Genomic DNA, 27216 nt, shown 5'->3' with positions numbered 1-27216 from the left:
ATCGCTGCCATTTATCATCATCTCAGCCAGGTACGTGGATCCACTATCCAGGCTTTTCTTCAGCTCTCACAATGGGGCCATTGTGAGATGAGCTGGATTAACTCAAGGTCCCTCAGTGAGGACTGCCAGAGGCTGGACAGCAAGGCAGGGCTGTCCACTCCCACAGGTGCAACCCCCTCGTTTTACAGCCAGAAGTCTGCGGCTGACCGCGTCCAGTGCCACAGAAACCCAATAGCTCTGGCTTCGCAGGTGCACAGCCAGGAAGCCAGCCCCCGGGAGTGAAGCCTCACAGGCAAAGAGGGACAGTTCCAGCACCAGGGTCCTCTGAGACCCAGGACGGCAAGAAACAGGCACAGCCTGGGAAGAACGACACCAGCCAGCTCACTGCCAGGAGACACTCAGGACAAACTAGAGGCTAGGTCAAGGCCAAGCATACAGGCCTAGTCAGGACCAAACCAAGGGACCTTGGCTATGAACCCTCTGTGCCGGGGACCATGCCCAAGCAAGTCCTAAGGTGAACAGACCGACAAATGAGGATACTAGTGCTTGGTGCTGGGGGACAGGGCGGGGAAGCACGTGCACCTGGCCAAGAGAGGCCTGGTTGGAATCCCATCTCCGGCCCTTACAATGTGACCATGGGCAAGTTCTGGGCTAGGGTTTTCTCACCTGCGACATAGGGATGGTGTTGGGACTATAAGGAATAGACATCATACACAAGGTGACCATAGCAGCAGCTGGCACACTCAAGGACCTGGCATCTGCTGACTCCGGTGTAGAAAAGCCTTCGAGAAACACCTGGCATCATTCCTGGGACCTGTCTGGCACCCAGTAAGTGGCAACTTGTGATTCACAAGGGACCCTGGACCTCAGGGTGCTCCATTTGGTGAGCAGCGTTTGATGTCACCTATTGTACAAGGGGTCTTCAGGTGCGCTGGCTACTGCGTGATCCAGATAACATGGACAGTCAGAGATCAGGTGGCATCAAGAGATTTCTGTACAAAGACTCAGCTCCCACTGCCAACCTGCCACGTGCACAGCCAGGACTGGGAGGTGGCCTTGCCCTGCCTGGGCTCACAGATGAAGGCCCCCTCCCCACCCCACCCAGGTCTTCTAGCCCCTGCAGCCTCTGGTACTCTGGTATCTATGTTTCTTTTCTGCAGGCCAGAGGGGAGACAGGGGAAGTCAGACAAGGAGGAGGCCAAAGCCTCAGCCAGGCAGGTTTGGTGACAGAAGCCCCGTGGTGGAACGAGAATGTGAAAGTCCACCTTCCCCAACAGAAATCTCAAGACATACTCCCCATCGGTCCTGGCAAGACACAGCGGACACTCCAGCAGGCCCCTGTGAAGGACCCTGTCCCGTGCGAGTCTCAGTGACTCGCCAGCCCACAGGGGTCCACCACTGCTGCTCCCTGCTGCTCCAGCCACGCCAGCCCAGCAGGGCCTGCCCTGGGGCTCAGCAGGTGCCAGGCCTGTGCAAGCGTGAGGACCCTCAAACAGGGCCTCTCCTTTAGAAGCAAGGTGCTCTGGAGGCTGAAGACCTCGTATAAAGTGCCCACAGGCCGACCAAAGGCCCAGTGGCTCCGAGAAGGGACCTTCCTTCCAGCAGCAACAAAACAGTAACCCCTGGAGAGACAGGGTCTCGGGCCTGGGATCTCAGTGCGAGTGTGGGCTCCAGGAGACCTCAAGCCAACACCTCCCACCAAGGTTTGGCTTGCTTCTCCCTCAGCCGGAGCCGCTTCAGGTGAGGGAGACCTGGGCCTCCTACCGAAACAACCCTACACCCGGTGGTCCTGCTGGGCAGGGAGGGGGCACCAGCAGCTGTCAGAGCCCTGGGAGTGGGCTGGGGCAGACCCAACTGATGTGGGGATAGCACCAAACCCTGCCCGGGCCCCACAGATGGCAGCGGCAGGCCGCCCGGCAGGTGACCCAATGCGGCCGGGGGAGCCACTCTCCAGACCCGGGGATGCTGAGGCCATGCTTCTCCAGTGGGGAGTTTTTGCTTCCTTTTAATGTAAACAGAGTACATAAACACATGAGAAAGCCCACCATGCCACAGGAGACGACACACCGATTTATACATGGATATCTACAGGCCCTTGCCAACCAGGAGGGAAGATGGAAGCCCCTCCTCCTCCCTCAACCCTTGTCCAAAAGCAAAGTGCCGAGGCAGCCACGGGGTCCTCTGCAACTGCTTCCGGGTGAGACTCAGCAGGAGGCTGGAATGCCATCAGAAACCCCCAAACCATAAGCACGATCCGACGTCTGGCTGCGGCTCCTGCCCCGGTCCTAAGCCCTCCTCCTCAGCTGGCACGCCAAGCATCTGCTGTCTCAGGAGGGCTCGGTGTGACCCTTGAAACTCAGATGCAGTGAGTTCCCAGCCCCCAGCTCCGCCCAGCCTTGGGTGTGAAATGAGCTGCAGCCAATCATGTTTAAAAGAGGATGGCAAGGGGAGGGAGGGTAGTGAAGGGAGGGTGTGTTCCACGCAGAGATGCAGCAGGATGCTGGCCATCACTGGGCGAGGCCACCCCAGGTCACCTATAAATAAGCCCAGGGCACCACTGTGAGACAGTGGAGCCGTGCTGCCACCTGGAGGAGGACGGGGGCACTGCAGCCACACGTGAGGACACTCCCCCAGGGAACAGGTCATCAGTTTCTCTCAGTCCCCTGCCCAGCAGCCTCACTGCAGCAGCTCTTCCCAGGAAATGGGCTTGGAGAAGACCTCTCTTTCCAGCCAGAGATCATAGTTCATCTGGAAGTCCTCAGGGAGGTCCACTCGCTGGCCCAGGACACTCTGCAGGCAGTTGTCCACTGGCAGGAAGTCGGGGTTGCTGTGGGCCCGGTCATAGCGCCGGGCGTTGAAGCGTTCGATGTTGGCGCGGAGGGCGCACTCCTCTGCCTGGAAGTCCCAGGGCCGGGCATCGAGATCTGGAGCAGAACAGGAGGCAGGGTTAGAGCCGGGCCAGGTTCCCTGAGCCCAGGCCAGGACCAGGGACTCTGACTGGTGGCGGAGCATGCCACCAAGCTAGCCTCAGGAAGTGTGACAGGAGCCTCACACAGGCAGAGGAAGAGGCACACGCTGCAGGCACCCTGAGGACCCAGCCGGGGAGTGCCAGTGCACGACGCCCTCCGCCAGGGGACGTCCTCCCCGGCTCTCCAGGGTCACAGGCAGCACCCGGAGATGCCCTCGTTTGCTCCTTCTTGCTCAACTCCCCAACAGCTACCCCCTGCCACCTTGGGCCACACAAGCCCCCCGGGCACTGGGTGTGTAGCCAGAGCCAGCCCGGGTGCCACGGCAGGCACACCGCAACAGTGAACGGGACACGTGGAGGCCAGAAGTGGGCTACGGCATGACTAAGGTTCATGCCAGGTACCCCCCGAGTGTGAGGGGGGCCGGGCCGACTCTGGGTAATGAGGTCGGACAGGAAGCTGGGTCGAGTTAGAGAGGAGGCGACGAGGAAGGGTGGGCCTCATCCTCCCTGCTCAAGGCGCTGACCCTGATTCTGGTTCTAAGGGGAAGAGGACGCTAGAGGATTTTACTCCGTGAGCTGCCGCACAGGATCTGCTGGTTGAAAAGATCACCAGGGCATAGCTGGAGGGGAAGAAACTGGAGGCATGGGAGCAGGAGCTGCAAGCCTCCCACAGCCAGAACGGAGGCAGGTGTAGCGGGGTGGAGTCGGGCGACAAGTTCTAGAAAAGCAGTGACTTGGACGGAGGCACCGAGGGAAGACCACAGGCGCCACGCCTGGGCAACGGCTCAGAGTCTGTCCCAGTGCTACGAAGCCGAGGGCAAGGAGTGAAAGGTGTCCCCAGCCCGGGCAGCCCCGGGCGCAGTCTCACCATTGCCCTAAGCCCAGGAAGCCGAGGGCGGGGGGTGAAAGGTGTCCCCCGGCCCAGGCAGCCCCGGGAGTGGCCTCACCGTTGCCATAGGCCTAGTCCTCGCTCCTTGGCAGGAAGCCGAGGGCAGGGGGTGGGGGTGGGTGAAAGGTGTCCCCGGCACGGGCAGCCCCGGGCCACGGCCTCACCATTGCTGTAGGGGGGGGTGAAAGGTGTCCCCCGGCCCAGGCAGCCCTGGGCCACGGCCTCACCATTGCTGTAGGGGGGTGAAAGGTGTCCCCGGCACGGGCAGCCCCGGGCCACAGCCTCACCATTGCTGTAGGGGGGGTGAAAGGTGTCCCCCGGCCCAGGCAGCCCCGGGCGCAGCCTCACCGTTGCCGTAGGCCCAGTCGTCGTTCAGCCGGTGGCGCACCTTCTGGTAGATGGCGGACATGGTCTTCATGTTGCTCTTGCGCCACTGCCGCCCCAGGTACTTGGTCTGCACCTTGAGCAGCTTGAGCACGTAGAGCTGCATCATGGCCTGCTTCACCTTCAGGGCCCGCTTCAGGATGGGCGCCGACTTGAACACCACCAGCATCTGCAGAGGGGCACAGGCGAGGGCCGGCTGAGGACCGAGCCAAGCGCGCCAGCAGCCACCGCGGCCCCGCGGGGGGCCACACCCCCGCCTTCTCCAGACCGAGGGGCTTCCTGGAACAAGAACTTTGAGTGCTGAAACCAGGACCATTCCAGACCACCCAGATGGCGGGGCCTCCTGTTAGGGGTCCCTTTGGAATCTAAAGCAAGATGTGGATTCTTCCGGCAGCAACACTGCTCTGCACACGTGTGGGTAACTCCAGGCGGCTCAGGGACCGCCCCACCCCAGAGGCATCCACAGACCAGGGCCAAGGAAGACACCAGAGCCCTCCCAGGAGCGCGCAGTGTTCCAGCACAGGGCTGAGCCTCTCCAGCTTCTAGTCCAACCCAGCCAGGAAGCGGAACCAGCCCTTCAAGGCCACGGCTGTGGCCACAGCACGGTCAAGTGGAACGGGTCCCACTCTGGGGCTCCCTGCTCCCGGGGAAAAAGGGAAGGTGGGGCCACGGCCCCTTCTTTGAGCTCCGAGTTTCAGGCCTGCTGACTGCGCCCGACTCACCATCGTCCTTGAGTGCTTCCATTTGGTCAGCTTGTTCAAGATGCGCAGCAGATTGATACAAGAGAAGAGGTTCCTCCAGCAAAACTGGTTATTGTCCCCCGCTTCCTGCAGGGCAAACCCAGCACCAGTCACAACCCTCCTAGCTGCAGGGTGCCCAGCAAGCCGCGCGATCTCAACAGCCGCATCACCACGCCTCCACCAGGGCCCCCCGGATCCCAGAGCAGCCTGCGGACACTCCAGGTCAGAAGCTGGCGGGGCCCTGGGCCGGGGCTCCCTAGACTTCTCCAACAGGGAACAGGGACCATGAGAACAGAGGCTATGGCACTAGGAGTCCGGTGTGGGGTGAGGGAGGACACTCTACTGGGTGGGCTCTGGGACCCAAAGACCACGCTCCCTAACTTCTACCCGCAAATCTTCCTGCGAGGCGAGATCCACCTGCTCCCCCACCCCCCGCCCTTCCATGCCCTCACAAAGGTTAAGAAGGCAGCCGTACAAACATGACCCCTCTGTGAAGACACCCATGCCGAGCTGGGGCAGGCTGTCCACCGGCTCACCCTCCTGCCGAGGGGACAGCTGGGAAGGGGCCGGCCACTCACCAGGCTCTCTGCCGTCAGCTCTGGAAGCTCGTGCACCACGCAGTGAGGGTAATCCAGGACAGAAATGCTGCAGAGGGCAGAAGCGGGTACCGCCATGAGCAAAGGCCGGGTCTGTGGGACAGCTGCGGCCGGGCTGCTCCTGGCCGTCCTGCTGCGCTTGTCGGAGAAGCAGGCGCCTGCCTGGTCTGCCCTGCGCCGGTTTCCCCAGCCGCAAGGAGGGGACACAGCTGCTCCGAGAAATCCCATGAGACCCTCTGTGGCCAGGCACCAGCTTATAGTGCCCATGGGGTCGAGATCCTCTGGGAGCATCCCCGTGCCAGGGAGGCTGGAGCTGGGGGAGGAGACTGCTCAAGGCACTGATGAGGTCCGGTCCTTGCAGGCTGCTCACCCTGTGGTGTCGCACGCCGGTGAGCAGCCGCGGGCAAGCACAGCTGGCTTGGGGAGGAGGGGCACCAGAGTGCAGAGGGGCAGTCCTGGGGCCCAGGATGAGGAACCTCCTGCCCCGGCACAGTCACCTGTCGCGAGCCTGTCACGCGGGGCCTCCACAGGCAGGGACCAAGTCTCCTTCATCTTTGTGCCCTGATGTCTGGCGGAATGCCAGCTCAGAGGTGCCGGGAAAGTGGGCGCAGTGGGGGAGAGCAGCTGCGAGCCCTGCAGTCCGGCCCAGCCCACCCCAGCCCCCGCGCCTACCTGTTCTTGGCGGTGATGTAGGACATGATGTTTTGATTGAAGAACTTTAGAATCAAAGGGATGCAGTTGGCAAACACCAGGTGCTGGGCCATGTATTCAAACTACAGCCGACAGAAAAAAAGAAGCATGGCCCTCGGGACTGGGCCCTCTTTCCTCCAGGGATAAAAGGCTTTGGCTGGAGGAGGACATCCTAAAATATTCACATCCTAAAATATTCACACAGAACTCAGCGGGTTCAAAGGCAAGGGCCTGTGCTTGCAGGCTGCCCGAGGCCCCCGCCCTGTGGACAGGAAGGAAGGCCCTGCAGGTACCTGGTAGACGTGGTTCAACTTGAAGTGCTTGAGCAGCAGCAGTAGCACGGCAGAAATGGCCTTGACGATGACCTCTTTGTGGCGGTTCACGTCCACCCCCAGCTTCATGCTCTGCAACACCGTGGTGCTGGAAACCGTGGCCCGGGTGAGCCGCCGGCAGTGTGGCCCCTCCCACCCAGCTCCCAGCAGAGCCTCTCTGGGCAAAGGCTCTGCTACACCCCCAGCCCACAGTGTCGCGGGGATCCCCTGCCCACCTCCATGCGGTCTAGCCCAACACAATGTATTCCTTCCCTCTGACGCCCACAAATACATTCTTAGCCTGTTTCTCTGCTTCTCCTCCCAAAAGGAACTTCAGCTTTTCAAGATCTCCCCTAAGTTTCTGCCATTATTTTAACTTGAGTCCCCCTACCCCAAGTATGCTCCATGGAATACTAGTACATTTCAAAGTTTCAGGTCATGGGAAAAAAGATTTTGAAGTCAGATCAATTTAGCTAGTATCAAGTTACCTAGTTTCTTAACTCAAGACTTCTCACTAGAAATCTTTCTAAGAGAAAACAGTCTTTGCCTCTGGAGCTTTCCCAAGGACCATGACGAGGGCCTGACATCCCAGGACCCTCCCTCGGGTGCCAGCCAATCCCCGCCTCCTCCCTCACCTGGCTACCGCTGCCAGGCTCCAGGGCTGCAGCCAGCCAGGGGCTGGGCTCCAGGCCAGGGGCCGCTGGCAGCAGAGGAGGCCAAGGCCTCGTCCTTCTCAAAGCAGAACACAATCTCACTTTGCACTGGCATGTCGGAGAGATGCGCTCAGGGACCAGGGAGGAAGAAGCCCTCGGGATTTCACGGCCACCCTGAGACACTGGCCAGCGTTCTGCCAGCACCTCACCAGCTCAGGCTCAGCTGTTGCAGGCAAACTGTCCAGAAGCTGGCCCTGCACATGGCTTATGGGGCGGGCTGTGGCACGTGTCTAATGCCCTCCACTCACTCCACAGAGGAGGGTCCATTCCCCCCATCTTAGGGGGTCACCCTGCGGCAGAGTGTACACTAGGATCCACGCCCGGCAGACCAAGCCATGTCCACAGCCAGGGCGACAGCTTGGTCCCTGAGCAGGGACTCCTAACAAAAGGGGACCACTTGCCCTTCCCCACCTCCCCCCGCCCTGCTCGGGTCCCGGAGCAGCACTCACGGCATCTCCTCGGGGAGCACGTCTGCCAGGATGTTGATCGAGTCGGTTTTGGCTTTTGAGGTGGGGGCTGCAGCCAGCAGGATCTTCAGGAGGGCAATCTGGGAAGGCAGACGGCTCAGCGCCCGCACCACAGGCCACCCGAGCGCTGGTCCTCCTGTGGGCTGCACTCGAGGCCAGTCCCGAGGGGAAGGGGATCCTGCTGCAGGCACCCAGAGGGTCCCGAGATGCAGCACTCACCATGTACTGGGGCAGGCTGGGGAGGAGGCCTTGGTAGAGAGTTTCTGCAGGGACCTGTTCGACTTCCTCTTCTCCCTTGAACACAGTGGGTACAAAGACAAAACCCCAGTCCAGACTGCACTCTCCCGGGCCAGCTCCCTCGCTGGCTGGAGAAGAATCTATAGGTGTCAACGCAAAGAACGGAAGACAATGACGGCAACCCCTCTGCCCCTCCCTGAAACGTGCCAGGCGCTCTACTTGGGTAACTCAGTTCCTCCTCACTGCCGCTCTCTGAGGGCACCATGTCACTGTTGCTATTCTCATTTCGTAAGTGAGAACACAAAACAGAGATCCAGTAAGTCGCCCCCCACTAAGCAGTGGAGCTAGGACTCAGGGTCTGTGCTCCCGACCCCTGCCCTGGCTGTGCCACTTAGTCTGGGCCCAGCAGAGGGCCTGGGGACAGCTGGGGACGGCTGTGGGCTGACAACGGCCCCCACTCACCCCTGAGAGAGGAGAACGAAGGTACTCCTCTTCCATCTGCGCCTGGACCTCGGCGATGGACGTGTACTTATGCTGCAGAGAGACGGCAAAGGCGGCGCTGGGAAGACAACCCTCGTGCCCTTACCAAGCCCCCAACATCCTGGCAGAGACCCCCCCCCCCAACATTTTTCCTTCAAACACAGTCTTCTGGGAGAGGCCAAGTCATCACAAAGATCTCTAAACCCCAAACACCCTTCTCAGCAGGCACTCCCTTCCGCTAACAGCCAGGCTAAGAAGCCCACGGCAGAGCAGAAGGCAAACTAAAGGGGGGCCAGGGGCTCTCCGATAGCTTCAGTGATGACAAACGCTACTGAAAGCAAAACCAAGGCGTCCACATTCGAAACCACATCTGGGAACCATGTAAGTAGTTGCACTCCAGGTGCGGCAGGGAAGACACGGGTCCCGGGCAAAGGGCCATGAGCTGCAAACCACTCCAGGTCTCTTGACCTGGACTGGGGAGGAGGGGAGGAGGAACAGCAGTGGCTTAGCCCAATTCTGGATTTCTCCAGAATCCACGTGCTGACAGCCTGTGCTCTCTTCTCCCTCAGCCTCATTCTCCCACGACTCTCTGAGCAGTGACCAGGGCCCGGCCACCCACTCCTCCGTATCCACCGCCCACCAACCTGGACAAGGAACAAGCAGGGCTACGCGCTGGGTCCTCACAACTCCAGCTGCCGGCTGTTAACCTGATCTGTCAGCCCCAACAGAAGCTCAGCTATTCCGCAGTGCACCCTGCCCGCAGCCCAGCCTCTAAGGTGGGTAACAGTCCTCAAGGGCTACTCCCTATGGGTCAGGCGCACTTCACTCATCAGGACCAAACCAGGCCAAAAGCTCACCCACAGCCGCTTACCTGTTTCAGAGTCTTGATGCTTTCGTGGATCGGCCTGGGCAGCCCCACCACTGTGTTCGTGTCACTGGAGAAGAAAGAGGGCCCCGTCTGAGCCTCGGCATCAACGCGCCTGGGCCCCCAAGCGCCCAAGGCACACAGAAGGGCAGTGAGCGTCACAGGACGCAGGTCACACCCACCTGCCCAGGGTGTAGCCTATGAACTTGCTGCGGCTGGACTCGAGGAACATCTCAATGTCCTTCTCTCTGCCAAAGGAAGAGGGCGAGGTTTTTGGTGTCACAGATAAGAGAAACATTGAACATCCAGCAACCGTGAAACCAGAGAAGCCTCCCGCAATTGTTCTTCCTTTTGGTAAAAGGAAAAAAACTAAAATCTTCAGACTATTTTCATGTTTCTTATAATTTTGTTGGATTAATAGTTTGAAAATATATTTTCTGGGGCCAGCGCTGTGGCATAGTGGATAAAGCTGCTGCCTGCAGTGCTGGCATTCTATATGGGCACTGGTTCAAGTCCCAGCTGCTCCACTTGTGAGCCAGCGCTCTGCTATGGCCTGGGAAAGCTGTGGAAATTGGCCCAAGTTCTTGGGCCCCTGCACCCACATGGGAGACCCGGAAGAAGCTCCTGGCTCCTGGCTTTGGACTGGCGCAGCTCTGGCCAATGCGGCCAACTGGGGAGTGAACCAGCAGATGGAAGACCTCTCTCTCTGCCTCTCCTTCTCTCTCTGTGTAACCCTTTCAAATAAATAAATGAATCTTTAAAAAAAAAAGAAAACATGTTTTCTGTGACTGAAGCAACAAGTTTGTCAACAGACTTTCTTAAATATTTAATGTTTTTTAAAAAATGTATTTGTTTATTTGAAAGGTAGAATTACAGAGAGGGAGGGACAGAAGGAGAGATCCTCCATTCACTGGTCTACTACCCAAATGGCCGTGACGGCCAGGGGTGTGCCAGGCCGAAGTCAGGAGCCAGGAACTCCATCCAAGTCTCCCACGTGGGTGGCAGTGCTCAGGCCATCTCCAGCTGCTTTCATAGGTGCATCACCAGGGAGCTGGACTGGAAGTGGAGCATCCCGGACTCAAGCTGGCACCCCTAGGGGAAGCCAGCATCCCAGACAACAGCCCAATCCACTGCACCACAATGCCAACCCTGAGTATTTAATATTTTTTGATAATCAGTGCTACAAGCTCCTGATCTTACACAGGTGTCACGTTTTCTGGTTTTAAACCATCGGCACACCTGCCAGAAGCTTCCGGATGGCCTCTTTTATACTCCCTTCACAGGTACTCAGAGCGGAGGCTCTGCCTGGGCCAGGACAGGGGCTTACCTCCCTCCCCTCATGTGTTCACCTACTTCTCAAGCTGCTGCCCACCACCCAGATTCCAGTTTTCCATCTCTAGGTCCTTCCTAGCCATCCATTTTCCCACAGCTACCCTACCTATCTTAGTTATGATCCCTAGGAAAGTCTTCCTTATCTTTCCACTCTTCCATTAAGAAGGCTGGGTGGGGATGGGTTCACGGTAACACCCTGCTTTGCGTTTCCTAACCCCCTTCACTAATGCGTCAAACCAAGAGCTGACTCAAACTGCTGACTCGGGGCCACACAAGGGCCAGCAAGGCCAGCACAGCTCGGGGACGCACACAAGGGGCCAGATGTGAGGGTGTGCGGGCTCTGGCTTTAGGACCAGGAGCGCTGTGGAGGTCTGACACTCACCTGACCTTGGGGGCCCACGGGAGCCCCTTTGGGCAGGTAAGCCTGTCGGTCTGGGGGTGCTGCAGTGGGGGAGGCATCACCTCATCCCGCTCCAGGGGAAAGGTCTCCCCTTCCAGACTGTTGTCGTCATCATTTTCCTCCTCGTCTTCCCGGGAGTCGTCGGCCTTGTAGGGGTCCCGCTCGTTGAAGGCATCTAGGTTGTCCTGCTTTATCAGAGCCTACAAACAGAGGCAGACTTGACAGGGGCCACCCGCTGAGCCAGCGACAGCAGGTGCAGCTGAGAGGGCAGGAGAATGGAAGGTGTTGGGGAGAGAGCAAGAGCGGTGGAAAGGCTGGAACCAAATGGCGATTTCTCGTCTAACGCCTCAACAGTGCTGCAGCCGAGCGCACCCTGTGCAGGGCCCGGGGCCGCGGTCAGAGTGCCCCTGCTGAGCTGGCATCCTCCACCCGCCCATCGAGGACGCCAGCGGCCCTGCCTCTGTGTGCACCTGCACAGCCCTCTGCTGCCCTCACCTTGTGCTCCCGGCGGCCCCTTTTCTGCTGCTGCTCGATGAGGTCGGAGGCAGACGCCGGCGGCGAGGCGGCCCTCATGTTGCGGATCACCTTGATGCTGTCCTCGGGCAGCGGGGGGAGGCCCAGGAGGGCGCGCTTCTCAGCCTTCATGCTCTGCAGCTCCTCAAAGCCGCCCAGTGTGCACTGCACCAGACAGGGGCGCGCAGCTGGCGTCAGCAGGACCACGGCTGCCCTGGGCACTGCACTAGGCTCAAAAGCACCCAGTGCTCGGCCCTTGGCCTAGAGGTTGGGACGCCACTTGGGACACATCCCTGCCTCACTGCAGTGCCTGGGTTTGAGTCCTAGCTCTGCTCCTAATCCCAGCTCCCTGCTATTGCACACCCTGGGAGGCAGTAGTAGTTGAATTAAGCACTTGGGTCCTTACCACCTATGTGGGAGACTCAGACTGAGTTCCTGGCTCCCAGTTTCTGCCTGGCCCATCCCTGTGGGGAGTGAACCACCAGATGGGCGCTCTCTGTCTGCCTCTCTGGTAAATAAGCCGCCACAACAGCACCACAACCCACACAAGCTCTACACACGGAACCACTGCCAGTCCCGAGGGGATTCAGTGACCCTGGTCAGCAAGAGGGGAGAGAGAGGAGAGTAACGTGCAGGCTCGCGGTACCCCCTCCAGAAACAAAGGGCAGGCTGCGAGGCTCACCCCTCTCGATACTTGTATACGCCAGTCTGTCAGTCATCTGGAAACATGGTGTTGGTTACTCAAATTAAGACACAACTATGGGCCAGTGTTGTGGCACAGTGGGTTACGCCACTGCCTGTAATGCCAGCAGCCCACACACGCACCAGTTCAGGTCCTGGGCGCTCCACTTCTGCACCTGGGAAAGCAGTGGAGGACGGCCCACGTGTTTGGGCCCCTGCACCCATGCAGGAGACCTGATTGGAGTTCCTCACTTTGGCCTGGCCCAGCCACAGCTGCTGGGGCTATCTGGGGAGTGAGGTAGCAACAGGAAGATCTCTCTCTCTCTCTCTCTCTGTCTCTCCCTCTCTCTTTGTAACTCTGCCTTTCAAGTAAATCTTTAAATAATAATAAAAGAAAGCTTCATATCGAAACACCTCCCTAGAAGAGGAGATGCCTCGCATGGCACACATTGGCTGCTGAGTTCCACCCTCTGAGCCATTCGGTTTCGCTCTGCCTTTAGTAAGGCCTCGAGAGGAACCCACAGGACACGTGGCCAAGAGAAACACGGAGATGACTGAGGAGGACCCAATCTTACTGAGCCCTGGCCCCAGTCGGCCTGCTCAGAGGGCAAGGGAGCCGCAGTGACAGCCATAGCCCCAACTCCAGCTCCCCTTTCTCCCTAGGTCGTCCCCCACAGAGGCCTGGCCCAGGTCTGGGACCGACAGTGTGCCAGCCAGCCCACCCCTGGCAGTCAAGCTAGAAACAGGTTCCCTACCGGCCCGAGGGATCTGGAGGCCAGCTCAGGGTTCACTCTCGCTCCCCACATGTGGCATTGACAAAGGGTCCCCAATTACCCCAGCTCTAACTCTGCCTCAAGTCACCTGACAAACTGCAGGTTCAGCAGTGCCTTCCTGCGAGGCGGCCTGGGGGGAGAGGCTGCACTACGACTGAGACAACAGCTTCCAGGGGTCGGGAGCAACAATCTAGCCTGACACAGAGACCAAGTCCTCCTGGGCTGCAGGGGCCCAATGCAGCGACTGCTCTGATGTCTCCTTTTAGACGCTTACACAATCATTTTTAACCACAGAAATTATACATCCACATTCAAGCTTCAAAAGGCTAACAGGAGCAGCCCCCCAGCCCCATCTGGCCCCTTACTGCCTGAGTTCCCTGCAACCCGGTGCTCACCAATACAGTCTTCCAGAGCAGCAAAAGAACTTTCTTCATTGGGAAGTGAGGGGCGTGGCCACTGCAAAATTTGGTCACCATCCCAAACAGCATGATGGCAAATGGCTCATTGTTGTACAGTGGGGAGCCTAGGGGTGACAAAAAGGGATCAGGACGACCGCAGCAGCACCAAACCCTCCTAAAGCTTCCCAGACTCAGCTCCAGGCTGGGCCTGAAGGAGACCCCGAGGGTCCTACCCAGCTCGGCTCTGAAGGTCTGTCGCACAGCCCTCCACTCAGCCTTGTCGCCCTCGCACTCTTGGTGCACGGTCTCCACGATCAGGTACATGATGTTGAGCAGCACCCTGGGGACGAGAGCCAGTTCGTAAAGGAGTAGGCTGGGGGATCTAGGGAGCAGCCCTGGCTTCCTTCATCCCAGCTCACATGAGATAATACAGGGAACACTGAGAACAGAAAGGGGAGAGTTGAGAGGCCCCCGGAGCAAAGGCAGGCTTCGCTCTCCCCTCCCGGTGCTTCCATCACCGTTTCACGCTGTGCTGGCTGGGGGACCAGAGCTTCCTCTGTTCTCTCTCTCCAGTGCCTAACAACGTGCTCACTCAAAGCAGGTGCTTATTCACGGCTGCTCAATGAATGACTATGAACAAGAATGGCCAAAAGCACTGATTGCCGCAGGCTTCCAGGCAAGAGAAAACAAACCCAGAAACGGGAGTGAGCTGTGGGGGTCGACGCAGGACAGTCCCGGGGAGAGCAAGGACAGCGTTTACCGTGACAGGGCGGGAAGTGAGAACAGAACTCTAACTACATCGGGGGGCACCACAAACGCCCCACCCGGACAACCTCCACATTCATGGAGACAGGCTTCAACCCTCAAGGATGGAAACGCAATCTGCTGTCCGGCAGCCACTACCAGTCCCTTGCATCCATGACACATTTCGAAGTTGGCAGGCTTAGTCAGGTAGATGGGGCTCCAGCTGGGCCGGCAGCAAAGTGGGGGGCCAAGGCGCAACACCCTATGCTTCAGCCAACTACAAAACACCCACCAGCAAGTCCTCCGCAGCAGGCCACACCTCTCTGAGGCTCCAGGAAGCGCCTTGACCCTGGCTTCCCTTTGGGAGTCCCAACCCAGAGCCCCACCGAGGTAGGGTCTCAGCAAGGCCCACTGATCAATCACACTGAGCCCATGCGACCTGACACACCTGCAGGTCTGCGTGTGCAGAAGGGACACGTGCTCAACGCGGAAACCAAAGGCACCGCCCACAGCCGGCCCTGCTGGGAGAGCCCAGGCCCGCCCTTGCTCACCTCAGGTCTGTGCTGTCAGCCAGGGAGATGGCGGGCTTCCTCACGGCACTGCTGCACGCGGCGCTGTTGCTGCAAAGGAGACTCCAGCGTCAGCACTTGGCCCAGCCAGGCGGAGTGATGCCCTCAACAAGTGCCACCCAGTGGGGGATCAAATGGCTGTGACATGCGCTAAGGCGGCACAAGAGGCCACGTGGCACAGTGGGTCAGAACTCAGGCCCTGGGGCCGGTGCTGTGTCATAGCAGGTTAAGCCACTGCCTTCAATGCCGGTATCCCATATGGCGCCGGCTCACTTCCGGGCTGCTCCGGTTCTGATCCAGCCCCCTGATAATGCGCAGTGGAAAATGGCCCAGGTGTTCAGGCCCTTCCACCCATGTGGGACACCTGAGGAAGTTTCTGGCTCCTGGCTTTGGCCTGGCCCAGCCCTGGCCATTGCAGCCATTTGGGGTGTGACCTAGTGGATAGATCTTTGTCTCTCCCTCTCTTTCTCTGTAACTTTGCCTTTCAAATAAATAAATGCATCTTGAAACAAACAAACAAACAAACAAACAAAAAGCCCACCAGCTCAGGCCTGGACCAGACTGCAAGATCTGAATCCTGGCTCCAGCACTTACTAGCTATGCGGCCTTGGGCAAGGTACTGAACTGCCCTGTGCCTCAGTTTCCTCTAAGTTGGGAGTGACACAGGACCCAGGACCCATGTCATTAGCATGAATTAGATCCGCAGTCTCCTTCAGCCAATGCCTGGGACACACGGCACTCAGCCAGTGTGCTCAACGCTTATCCCTGACGAGGCTATCCTCAGACGAGCACAGCAGACCTGTCTACCAAACAAGGCGCCGGCGGTGACACGCTCCAGACAAGGCTGAGGCTGAGCCCACCACGTGTCACACTGGGGTCTGGCCTCCTGCTGAGGGCAAAACTGCACAGCAAACAAACTGGAGTCAGCAGGAGCAAAAGAGGGCTCAAATGCAGAGCTTCTTTTGAGGGGCACCAGAGGCCTGGCACGGGCACTGCCTGACTTGAAGGCGCTGGCACTAGGGGGCTGCAGGCATTAGGGTTAGTCCCCAATGGTAGCAGCTTCCTGCTGTGCAACCCCAGAGGTGAGAACAGGGCTGGGGGGAACCCTCAGCCCAAGTGGCCCATTTAACCCGACGGTCCTCCGTCCAGCCCTGCCCTCGCCTCCCTACTCAAGCCCCGCAGAAGTGCTCACTCTATTTCCATGTTCAGAAGCTCCACCAAGGCGTTGAACGTGCCCACCTCCAGCAGCAGAAAGATGTTGTAGCGCATCCAGAACTGCACCTCTGCCTCCGAGCTGCACTCGCCAAAGGTGCCTGCCAACACACGGCAATGTTCGCCAAGCCCACCCCCATGTCTGACTGGGCGACGTCACTGGCAGAGGCGCCAGGGGACCCAGGCGAGGCCCACCCAGTACCTTGGGCAACGTAGAGAATTGCTCGAGCCACCTTGAGTCTCTTCTCCCTGGCAGTGACTTCCAAGCCATCCAGGAGCCTCATGGCATGGGTTCGGTGCTGGTTGGTGTCCAGCTCGGTCCACTTTTTGTCTGTCACTGCAGGGCAAGACACCAGTGACACCTGAGCCTAGAAAAATGCTCACAACGGAAGAGACCTGCTGTTGATCCACAAAATTCAGGACTGCTGTGGGTGCGGAAAGACAAGTGGCTCTGTGGAAGGGGCAAGGTCCGACTGCTGCTCTATGAATCAGAATTTCCTGACCCAAACACTACAATCACACAGATTCTTCCCCAGTGCTCACATTCTGAAAAGCCACCACCAAAGGCCCACAAGGTGACTCTACGTACTGCACCTGGCCTGGAACAACTCGGTTCAACAGGTTTCTCGGGCCATTCCAGGATGACTTAGGTCATCCAAATGACTAAGAGAAACTGGAGCTCTTACAATGCCAGTGATGAGCACCAACAAATCAGGAAACCACCTCACCATGAGTCCTGAAGTCTTCCTCGAAGCATTTTCTGTTCATCAGGAATTCTGGTCCTTCCGTGTAGCTGTAAAGCTCTGTCAAGAACAAAGTCTCGTCACAGCAGCTCCACGCCTGCTTCCACAGCGGGACTCCCAAGTAGCCAGCAAGGTAAGGCGTGTGTTTCCGGGACCAACTCTGCCCCATGCTAATCACTCGGGGTGGGGTGTCTTAGGGCTCTCGGGTACGTAATGCAGAGAACGCTGACTCTCCCTGCAGCTGCAATCCAGGACACCGGAGAAGCATCCATGCAGGCACTGCCATCTGATACGCACTGATCCGGCACGCCAGGCCAGAGGTGAGCGCCACCTTGAAACTGTCTCCCCAGTGCTACCTGCCAACTGACCCGGGAGTACGGAGGCTGGAGAAGCCGCTCACATGGGAGTGGCTGTGGCAATGGCAGATCTGCACACATGCAGGCGTGTTTTCTGGTATCTCCCATGACACACTACTGTACGAGAGGCCACTGCTGGGGGACAGTGTATGGCCAAGGAACATCACTATGCCACCCTGGGACTGGGCCCTAGCCAACTGAGCTGAATACAGAGATGCTTCAGAAAAGTAAAGAACAGGGCTGGCATTGAGGCCTAGCAGGTTAAGCCATTGCCTACAATGCTGGCATCCCACATGAGTGACAGTTTGTGTCTCAGCTGCTCCATTTCTGATCCAGCTCCCTGCTAATGTACCTGGGAGAGCAGCAGAGCATGGCCCAAGTGTTTGGGCCCCTGCACTCACGTGGGAGAACTGGATGCAGTTCCAGGCTCTTGGCTTTGGTCTGGCCTAGCCCTTGCCATTGTGGCTATTTGGGGAGTGAACCAGCAGATTAAAGACCTCTCTTTTTCTGTCTCCCCCTCTCTCTCTGTAATTTTGCCTTTCAAATAAATAAATACATCTTTAAAAAAAAGGAAGTAAGGAAAGGAAAGGAAAGAAGGAAGGAAGGACCCAGTTTCAAGGTACACAAAACTTAAACCAAATAACATACTATTCACATATATGTATATGTGTGTGTGTCTGTGTGTGTGTGTGTGTATCACTGATACAACTAAGGAAAAAATGAATTCCAAAATGATATACATTGTAAATCTCCTTAAAGACCAATATGGAGGCCGGCACCATGGCTCACTAGGCTAATCCTCCCTCCACCTGCAGCGCCAGCACTCTAGGTTTTAGTCCCAGTCAGGGCGCCGGATTCTGTTCTGGTCGCTCCTCTTCCAGGCCAGCTCTATGCTGTGGCCAGGGAGGGCAGTGGAGGATGGCCCAGGTCCTTGGGCCCTGCACCCACATGGGAGACCAGGAGAAGCACCTGGCTCCTGGCTTCGGATCGGCGCAGCACCAGCCATAGTGGCCAGTTGAGGGGTGGACCAATGGAAGGAAGACCTTTCTCTCTGTCTCTCTCTCTCACTGTCTAACTCTGCCTGTCAAAACAAACAAACAAACAAACAAAACAAACAAAAGACCAATATGGAGAAAACTGCCCCCGGATGACACAAAGGGCTGTGCTTTACCCGACAGCTCTGCGGCCCACTTGTCTGTGTCAGCATATTCAAACTCAAGGTCTGGTGACTCGGAGTAGCCCTGTTGACAAAAGGAGACAGCGTTACGCGCGCTTTACAAAGCAGGAAACAGAAATGCATCCAGAGCCACCGCTGTTCCCAGGAAACCACTGCCTCCCCTTGGCTTGCTGTTCGATCACCGTATTTCGTCTCCTGGGCTAGCCCAGCGCTCCTCCCCACCAAGCCGTCTCAGAGCACCTTATCCTGTCCCTCCAGAGCGCCTGTAACTACGCCGCATGCGGTGTTCAGTTTCCAGCTCGCCACGAGACTGCAAGGCCTTGAAAGCAGGCAGGCAGTCCACGTTGACCAGCACAGTCCTCGCCAGGAGCAGTAAACGGACCAGTGCTGTATACTCAGAACCAACACAGAGCTTCCAAGTACATTGTGCCCTGAAGCCACTATTCCACAAAGTGCTGGGATTCCAGAATCTAGGCAGCTAGTGGGCCATCAACCCAGCATTCAAACTGTTAGTCCCCCCCCCCCCCCCCCCGCCCTTGTCTCAAACTGCAGTGAGAACTGACAGAGAAGGCAGCAAACAGATGGGCCCGCCTCCCACACACAGGAGAATGCGACAAAGAGGCTCTTCTCACTGCTGGGCACAGGTGATTACCCAGAACACACCGTCCTGTAGGCCTCGCGATAGCAGAGTGGTGAAGAGAGCGGTTCCCGACCTCAGTCTTAGGTAACATCTAGAACAAGAGCCCTGCCCCTTATTCCGAGACAACACGTGACCGCTCTCCCAAGTCACTGAGCTTCACACTTTTCTTTTTAGAAGATTTACTTTACTTAGTCATTTGAAAGTCAGAGTTACAGAGAGAGAGAGACAGAGACAGAGAATGAGAACTTTCACCCACTGCTTCACTCCCCAAATGACCACAACAGGCAGGGCTGGGCCAGGCGAAAGTCAGGCACTTCATCTGGGTCTCCCACACGGGTGCAGGGGCCCAAACGCCTGGGCCATCTTCCGCTGCTTTCCCAGAATACAGCACAGAGCTGGATCAGAAGTGGAGCAGCTGGGACTTGAACTGGTACCCATATGGGATGTGGGCCTCGCAGGCGATGGCTTAACCCACCACGCCACAGTGCCAGCCCCAGTTTCTTCCTTCTTGGAATGGGGATGAGGAAAGTCTACCCTGCAGGTTTTTAAGAACTGACCAGGATTATGTAGCACGGAGCGGCTCTCGGCAGAGACCAGCCTCCCTGTCTCCCAGGCACAGATCCAGCTCCCAGCTACTGCCTTCCGCCTGACTCAGCCTCTGCACCTTGAGGAGACACCAGCAGACAGTCTCCTGGCTCCCGTGGGTTCAGTCTCGGTGGAAATGAAAGGGTAGTAAGAGAAGTGAAAATGCACCCAACGGTATTCACTTCACTGGTCATGGCTGCTCAGGAAAATGTAAAGTCATTTTCAAAAATAACCCCTCTCAGGATGAAGGTGGGCCCACGCCCCTCACTCTCACAACCTCCCCGAGCTTGAAAAAGTACCGAGTCGTCCTCCTGGATGTCCCACCACCCAAGGGTCCCGCAAACATCGGCTTCCTTTGCTTTTCCAAAGACTTCACTTCCAGTTCCAACTCTGAGCTTGCCAGTGTTTTACACCAGAGGTCTGGGGTTGCAACAAAAGCACAGAAGACGGAGAGGAGCTGATCCTGCACGTCCAAAGCCAGTATCCCGGCTCTGCGGCAGGGAAGAGTGGGGACACTGCGCCTGGACAGCGATGGCTCCCTCTCGCTCATCGGCGGAGTGGCCCGGGGTTGCGTCAGGTGAAGGAGACTGCATAGTAAGAGCTCTGGCACGCGCTGATTACGATGCCCTACAACGCTGCGACGTACGTCTTCATTCATGAATTCTGCGCAGGGAAGCGGTAGGAGCAACGCCTTCGCTCGGGGCGAGGTGAGCAGTCAGCTGCTCCCCAGCCGGCGTCTCTGGAACTCGAGCGAAGCCTGGGTCCCCGGCACCAGTGCGTCTAATCCTTTAACGGCCCCCAGCATCGGGCGCTCTGGGCACACGAAGCACTGCCAACCCATGGCCGGAGCCTGCACCAGAGGCAACGCCCCCTGCTCTCGAAAGCTCCGGCCTCGCTGTACTATGAGTGGTCATTAGCTCCATCCGCCTTCCAGGCGCCTTGGGTCTAAACCCTCGCCAGCCGCCTCCCTGCCCGCCCGCGCCGGCCGGTCGGCGCCCTCCACCCAGAGGATAAGAGGCTGGGGGCGCCCGCTTTGCACCGGCGGCCGCGGCGGGGGCGGCTTGTCCGCGGGAGCCAGCGGGTGGATGCCGGCTCCGGGAGCCTCTCTCGGGCGGCGGTGCCAGCTTCACGCCCCCGGCCCGGGGAACTGCCACACCAGCCTCGCTGCCTGCTCCTTCGGCTGTAAAGTGACAGCTCCCCGGCCCCGCCCCGCCCCGCCGAACCCTCCGGGAAGCCCAGCGCGGCCGCGAGAGCGGGCCCGGGCCCCCAGCCGCTGCCCGCCGGCTCCTAGCCTCGCCCCCCGAAGCTCCTGACCTCCGAGTCTTTGCGCTGGTTGCGGTTGAACTCGCGGGTTTTGCCTCCGGGCAAGAGGCCTCCGCCCGCTCGCGGTGCTCCGGGGGGAGGCTGCGCAGCCGCGGGCGGAGGAGGTGGCGGCGGCTGAGGCTGTTTGTTATTCACAATCAGAGGGCCTGGACCACCGGCTGCCGGCTCCATCTTGGCTGTTCCACACCCCCGGCTCAATTCACGAACAGTCCCCGGGGATGCAAATCTCGCGTGACTTCCCCAGGAAAGCGCTCTGTTCGCCATATTGAGTGTGGCGGCAAGTGCGGGAAGCCATCTTGGCTGCGCGACATCTCGCGATATTTCTCCTGGCTGAAATCTTGGTTTTCTTGGTGTTTTCAGTTTCTGCTCTTTCTTTCCAGTTCTACTCAGATGTCGTTCTGTCTGTGAAGTCTCTCTTATCTCGTTCAGTCTGTTTAGCGGCCCCCCTCTTTCCTCTAAAATCGATTTACACTTACCAGTGTCATAGCAGTGCTCAAAACTTAGGGATACCATAAGGAACAAGATAGATAAGACCTTTTCATGGAGTTTGCACTCATTTGGGGTAGCCATGCACGACTAAATCAGTCACAGTGTGGCACGTGCACTCAATGTCTGCTATGCTTAAGCAGTGAGATAGCACAGAGAACAACTCCCAGTCCATAAATGCTTAGTGGGCCAAACAATGAACAAAAAAGGGTGATATTAGAGAAATAAGGCTGTGGCCAGTTCCACAGCTCACTAGGCTAATCCTCCACCTGCGGCGCCAGCACTCGGGTTCTAGTTCTGGTTGGGGCGCTGGTTCTGTCCTGGTTGCTCCTCTTCCAGTCCAGCTCTCTGCTGTGGCCCAGGAAGGCAGTGGAGGATGGTCCAAGTGCTTGGGCCCTGCACCCGCATGGGAGACCAGAAGGAAGCACCTGGCTCCTGGCTTGAACCAACGGAAGGAAGACCTCTCTCTCTGTCTCTCTCTCTCTCTAATTCTGCCTGTCAAAAAAATAAAAAAATAATTTAAAAAAGGAGAAATAAGGCTGTGAAGTATTCGAGGAAAAGGTATTCATGACACTTGTTAAAGATATCAGGGCAGAATTTATTCAACAGGGCACAAGTATAGGGACCACTGCAACTTTGGCTTGCCTTATGGGAGAAATTGGACCTAACTCTGCCTCCAAAAAGCACAAGTGGGGATCCATGGACCAAAAACTACTAGGAGGAAGCATCAAGAGTAGGGTTTCTGACTAAGCTGACTTGACAGGATTACTGCTGGGGGCAGCCAGAGTAGTGAGACATCAAGAGTGGTCCCACATCAAGGGTGAGTTTTTTGCTAAACTGACTTTGCAGGATTCTTGCTCAAACTGGATTCAACAAGGACAGAGAAGGGATCCCCAGTTCAGGCCTGGTCAGGCAGAAGACTCAGGAGCCTTAACAAAGTTTGATCCAAGGAGAGAAAAACAAAAGTATAAGGGATGAGGTGGCAAGTAGGGGCTGGCTAGTGGGTTAAGCCACGCCTGTGATGCCAGCATCTCATATGGGCACTGGCTCAAGTCCCAGCTGCTCCACTTCCAATCCAGCTCCCTGATAATACACCTGGAAAAGCGGCAGAAGATTCTATGTATGGTTAGGCCCAGTACAAGGGAGACCCAGATGAAGCTACTGGCTTTGGCCTGGCAGAGGCCCTTCAGTTTTGGACATTTGAGGGGTAAACCAGCACATGGAAGATCTTTCTCTCTCTCTCTCTTTCTCTTTGTAACTCTGCCTTTCAAATAAATAAACAAATCTAAAAGAAAAAAAAAGTGGTAGTGGCAGTGTGTGTGACTGTACCAGGTAGATTGCCTAGGTAGGCAGCTGTAAAGATAGCATTTTGGATAAGTTCTCCAAGAAAGGAAAGATCCAGGGAGGGAACATGGGCAGAGGGACCAGCTAAGTGCAGAAGCCCTGAGGTCAGTGTGGCAGGAACTGAGCAGAGGAAGAGCAGGAGTCAATGAGAGCTAGATGATGCAGGGGCCAGGAAAACGCAGAGCCTTGGCACTTAACTTGGATCTTGTTCTAAGTGACACGGAAAACCATCAGTGTGTTAATCAGGTAGATGTCGTGGTCTGATGTTTAAAAGATCAATCTGGCTGCTTTTGGAGAAGGGATTGGTGAGTTGCAAGAGTGGATGAGGGTAGACAAGTCAGGAGATGAGGGAGATGGCCACAAGGGTGCTTGCACCAGGATGGGCATTGGGCTGGTATAATATTTCTATATTGTGTAGGTAGAGGTGGCAGGATTGGCAGATAGGCTGGAATCTTATCAACTGGATAGAGCAATTAAGGCTGAGTCCTAGATTTTTGGCTTGAACAACAAGGGGGATGGCTGTATTACTTTATTAAGAATATTTAAGATGGGGGGCCAGCACCGTGGTACAGCAGGTAAAAGCCCTGGCCTGCAGCGCCAGCATCCCATATGGATGCCGTTTCAAGTCCCGGCTGCTCCACTTCCAATCCAGCTCCCCTGCTTGTGTGCCTGGGAAAGCAACAGAAGATGGCCCAGGTCCTTGGGCCCCTGCACCCATGTGGGAGATCCAGATGAAGCTCCTGGTTCTTGGTTTAGGCCTTGCCCACCCGTGGCCATCTGGGGAGTGAACCAGCAGATGGAAGATTCTCTCTCTCTCTCCTCTCTCTGTAACTCTGTCTTTCAAATAAATAAATGAAAAAAATCTGGGAAAAGGAAAAACATGTTTCGGACATGTCAATTCTGACTTGTAGATTAGACATCTTAGAAGTGATATGTAATAACTTGTTACTGTTACCTGCTGCTGTGTGTGGAATCCTTAAAGACATTTTTAGCCATCTTTGTCTCTCCAGTGCTACATCTTGGCTGCTGTGGTTTGCACCTGTCCCACAAAGTTCATGCAACTTAATCCTCAGTGCATAGTGTTGAGAGGTGGAACCATGGGAAGGTGATTGGGTCAGGAAGCCTCTCCCCTCAAGGATGGATTAATGTTATCACAGGAGTGGCTTTAATTTCACGGGAGTGGGTTTCTGATTAAAGGATGACCTTGCTCTCCTCCCTCTCTTGCATGTGCACACACACACACACATGCTCACATACACGTGTGCACTCTCTTGTCTCTCTGCCTTTGACCATGGGATGATGTAGCAAGAAAGGGGTCATTGACCTTGGGCTTCCCAGTCTCTGTAACTAAAAGGAACAAGTCTCTATTTTTTTTTTTAAGATTTATTTTACTTATTTGAGAGAATTACAGAGAAAGAGAGATTTTCCATCTGCTGGTTCACTCCCCAGATGGCTACAATAGCCTACGAGTGGGTGAGGCCAAAACCAAGAGCCAGGAGCTTCATCTGGGTCTCCCACATGCATGCAGGGGGCCCAAGCACTTGGCCATCTTCTGCTGCTTTCCCAGGCACATTAGCAGGGAGCTGGATCAGAAGTGGAACAACCGGAACTTGAACCTGCACTGGTATAGGATGCTGGCATTGCAGACCGTGGCTTAACCCACTAAGCCACCACACCAGCCCCCAGATGAGCATTTCTGTTGTGTTTTGTTTTGTTTTGCATTCCCAGGCTCAGTTTACTGGGGCAGATGCAGTGGGGCAGAAGGTGCTGGGCCTCTTAGTGGTGAAGCCGGGCTTGTGCTGGTGCTGCAGTGGGAACTTGATATTGGAGTCATGGAACTGCTTGATGGCTGGCTAGCGGCACTTGCTGGCGGCATCTCCTCCACCTTCGTGATCAGGATGCGGTGGACGCCCATGTCACCTTAGCACCGAGTGACGGCCCCTGTGCTGGTCAGGTTGCTGTACTCACCGTACATGTTGTGCATGCTGCTGCGGGCCTCACAGCTCTTCACCCACAGACGGGACTTCTCAAACACCTGCCAGCAGATCTCCCCCGGACCTCTTCTTCTTCGGCTGAGAAGCTAAGTACCAGAGTGGAAGGAACCTGGCCACCACGTGGTTGGGCATGAAGATGCCCATGCGGTAGAGGGGTGGTGTGTGGCACTGGGGGGTGGGCAGGCAGCACCCATCACCTTATATTCTCCTTGTGCGCCCGCAGCCTTCATGGTGCTCTGTCCACTATCGCCGCTATCCACAAAACAACCCCAGGTGAGCTTTTAAATAAGGTGTCACTACATGTCAATGGGTTTTATTCTTTGTCCCTATTTCCTGGCAATCTCCAATGTGAAAGTGTCTTTTCCCTGTATTTTTTTTTTTTTTAAGATTTATTTATTTGAAAGGCAGAGTTACAGAGAGGTAGAGGCGGAGAAAGAGAAGTCTTCTATCTGCTGGTTCACTCCTCAAATGGCCACAACAGCTGGAGCTGGGCCAATCCAAAGCCAGGAGTTGGGGGCTTCTTCTGAGTCTCCCACACAGGTTCAGGGGCCCAAGGACTTGGGCCATCTTCTACTGCTTTCCCAGGCCACATCAGAGAGCTGGATCAGAAGTGGAGCAGCTGGGACTTGAACTGGCGTCCATATGGGATGCCAGAACTGCAAGCAGCTGCTTTACCTGCTATGCCACAGCACCGACCCCCATATTTTTCCTTTTAAAAGTTTTTTTAAAAATTATATATTTCAAAAGGAGAGAGAGAGAGAAAGAGAGAGAATCCCTTCCACTGGTTCACTCCCCAAATGCCTGCAATGGTTCAGAGTGGGCCAGGACTGGGCGGGGAGCCAGGAACACAGCACAGGTCTTCCATTTGGGTAGTGAGAAGTCAATGACTTGAGTCTGCATTAGCAGGAAGCTGGAGTCAGGAGCCAGAGCCAAAGACAGAATCCAGGTACTGCAGTGTGGGGCGTGGGAGTCTTAACCGGCATCTTAATTGCTAGGCTGAACGCCTGCTCCTGACGTGTCTTTTCCTATGCTACTAAGTTGATGGATAGCTGGCAGCTCCTAGGTGGATGCAGCTTGAGAGCTGGTCACAAGAACATCAGGCCGGAGTAGAAGCTCCACCCTCTGGATGCCAGGAGAGGGAAAGGGATCAGAGGCTGAGCTGATCACTAACAGCCAAATGATGGACTCAATTGTGTCCGGGTAGCAAAGCCTCCTGAAAACTCAGAGGGCGGGGTTCACAGGGCTTCTGGACAGCTGAACACTTGGAGACTCCTGCCCTGCCCCATGTGCTTTGCCCTGTGCCTCTTTCCATCCATACCCATCACAAGTCAGCAAACACGTTTCCCTGAGTTCTGTGGGTCCCCAAGGAGGGGACTGGGGGAACCCTCATTTATAACCAGTCGGTCAGAAGCACAGGAAAAAACCTGGGGCTTGCAGTTGTCCTCTGAAGTTGGGGGAGAACACAGTCGTGGGGACTGAGCCTCCAACCTCTGGGAGCTCCAGATAGATGGCTTCAGAGCGGGACTGGACGAGGACAGACAGCTGGGGTCCAAGGCTGCACCCACCGCTTGCTCCTGGTGTCAGGCGCGGGCTGCAAGACTACAGGCACAGAAGCAGTTGAAGTTTGTTTTTTCTACGCAGTCACTTGCTCGCAACCTATCACGACCTGCCTGCCTCTGTGGCCTCATCTCCTGCTCTCCTCCTTCCGTCTCCCTGCCTCCTTTCTATTTCTCTAGCACAGCAAGCTGGCTGCTACCCCAAGACCTTTGTCCTAGCTTTTGTTTTGAAGTGATTGGGCAGGGGAGGCTTGGAAAGTTCTTTACAATGATAGTATCAGTGGCAAATATTTCTATGTGCTTACAGTCAAGCAGGCACCATTCTTTGGGCTTAAATTCATTCAATCATCACAGCAATGCTATGGAAGGGTCCCAATCTCCCATTTGCAGTTGGAGAAACCAAGACCCAGAGAGGCAGGGTATTTGCTCAGATTCACATCGTGTCTTAGACCAGGTCCAGGGAAGCTGGCTCTGGGGCAGTTACCTCCATGGTTGTACTGGTGCTAGGGATTGCACCTGGTAGTGCCACCTGCAAGGAGGGGAGAGAAGCAGGCTTGGGTGAAGGGAGAAGTGTCAGTCAGTCCTAACAGGCTCTGGAGCTGTGACCTTCAGGGTGGTCCCACATTGCAGGCCAGAGCCTGGGCCTTAGACTCCTGTATGATCGGGTTCTTGGACGGCCATCTGTCCCTGGGGAAGGGGTCTGTTTGGGCAGGGTGGCTCCCTTTCCCATGGGTAGTAACCCAGGACGTGGCTGAGCACTCCACGTAGAGGAGTGTGCCAGCCCTGGAGGGGGAAACCCGGCAGTGTGCCAGAACCCAACACCCACCACGCATTAGCTGCTGTTTCTCTAACAACTGAACATTAACACCTAGAGGTTTCAAATGTCGCTTGTCTCACAGGTTCTCAGGGTCAGGAGTCTCTAGGGAGGGCTTCCTTTGTTGCCTCTACTCAAGGTGGTTAAAGGACAAGTTACACTGACACTGTAACTGGGTTCCTGCCCCTCTTGTGTTTCCAGCTCCTGGCTTTGACGTTGACCCACTCACAGCCATT

The 27216-nt window shown here is 56.6% G+C and overlaps 1 protein-coding gene and 1 pseudogene across 2 annotated transcripts; both read right to left on the bottom strand.

The window, feature by feature from the left end:
• Positions 1 to 1991: 1991 nt before the first annotated feature.
• STRIP1 (striatin interacting protein 1) lies at positions 1992 to 20983 on the bottom strand. Of its 2 annotated transcripts, none has more exons than XM_062191933.1 (21): positions 20778 to 20983; positions 18233 to 18302; positions 16691 to 16765; positions 16165 to 16299; positions 15943 to 16063; positions 14733 to 14801; positions 13671 to 13777; positions 13435 to 13562; positions 11568 to 11750; positions 11055 to 11272; positions 9523 to 9588; positions 9347 to 9410; positions 8458 to 8529; positions 7978 to 8052; positions 7741 to 7838; positions 6561 to 6687; positions 6250 to 6350; positions 5560 to 5626; positions 4964 to 5068; positions 4206 to 4410; positions 1992 to 2924 (listed from the first exon to the last, which is right to left on the bottom strand). In XM_062191933.1, exons 1-21 carry the CDS (start codon positions 20955 to 20957, stop codon positions 2677 to 2679), a joined length of 2514 nt encoding a protein of 837 aa, XP_062047917.1. In that variant the 5' UTR covers positions 20958 to 20983; the 3' UTR covers positions 1992 to 2676. The 2 variants fall into 2 exon arrangements, with proteins under 2 accessions (XP_062047917.1, XP_062047918.1); XM_062191934.1 differs by lacking the exon at positions 20778 to 20983 and adding an exon at positions 19436 to 20410.
• Positions 20984 to 24256: 3273 nt separating this feature from the next.
• Positions 24257 to 24840, bottom strand: LOC133760892 (large ribosomal subunit protein eL20-like; annotated as a pseudogene).
• Positions 24841 to 27216: the final 2376 nt, after the last annotated feature.

Source organism: Lepus europaeus, chromosome 5, assembly GCF_033115175.1.
Source record: "Lepus europaeus isolate LE1 chromosome 5, mLepTim1.pri, whole genome shotgun sequence".
NCBI lineage: Eukaryota > Metazoa > Chordata > Mammalia > Lagomorpha > Leporidae > Lepus > Lepus europaeus.
Note: the sequence above shows the minus strand (reverse complement) of the source record. Positions and strands in the feature narration are given on the sequence as shown.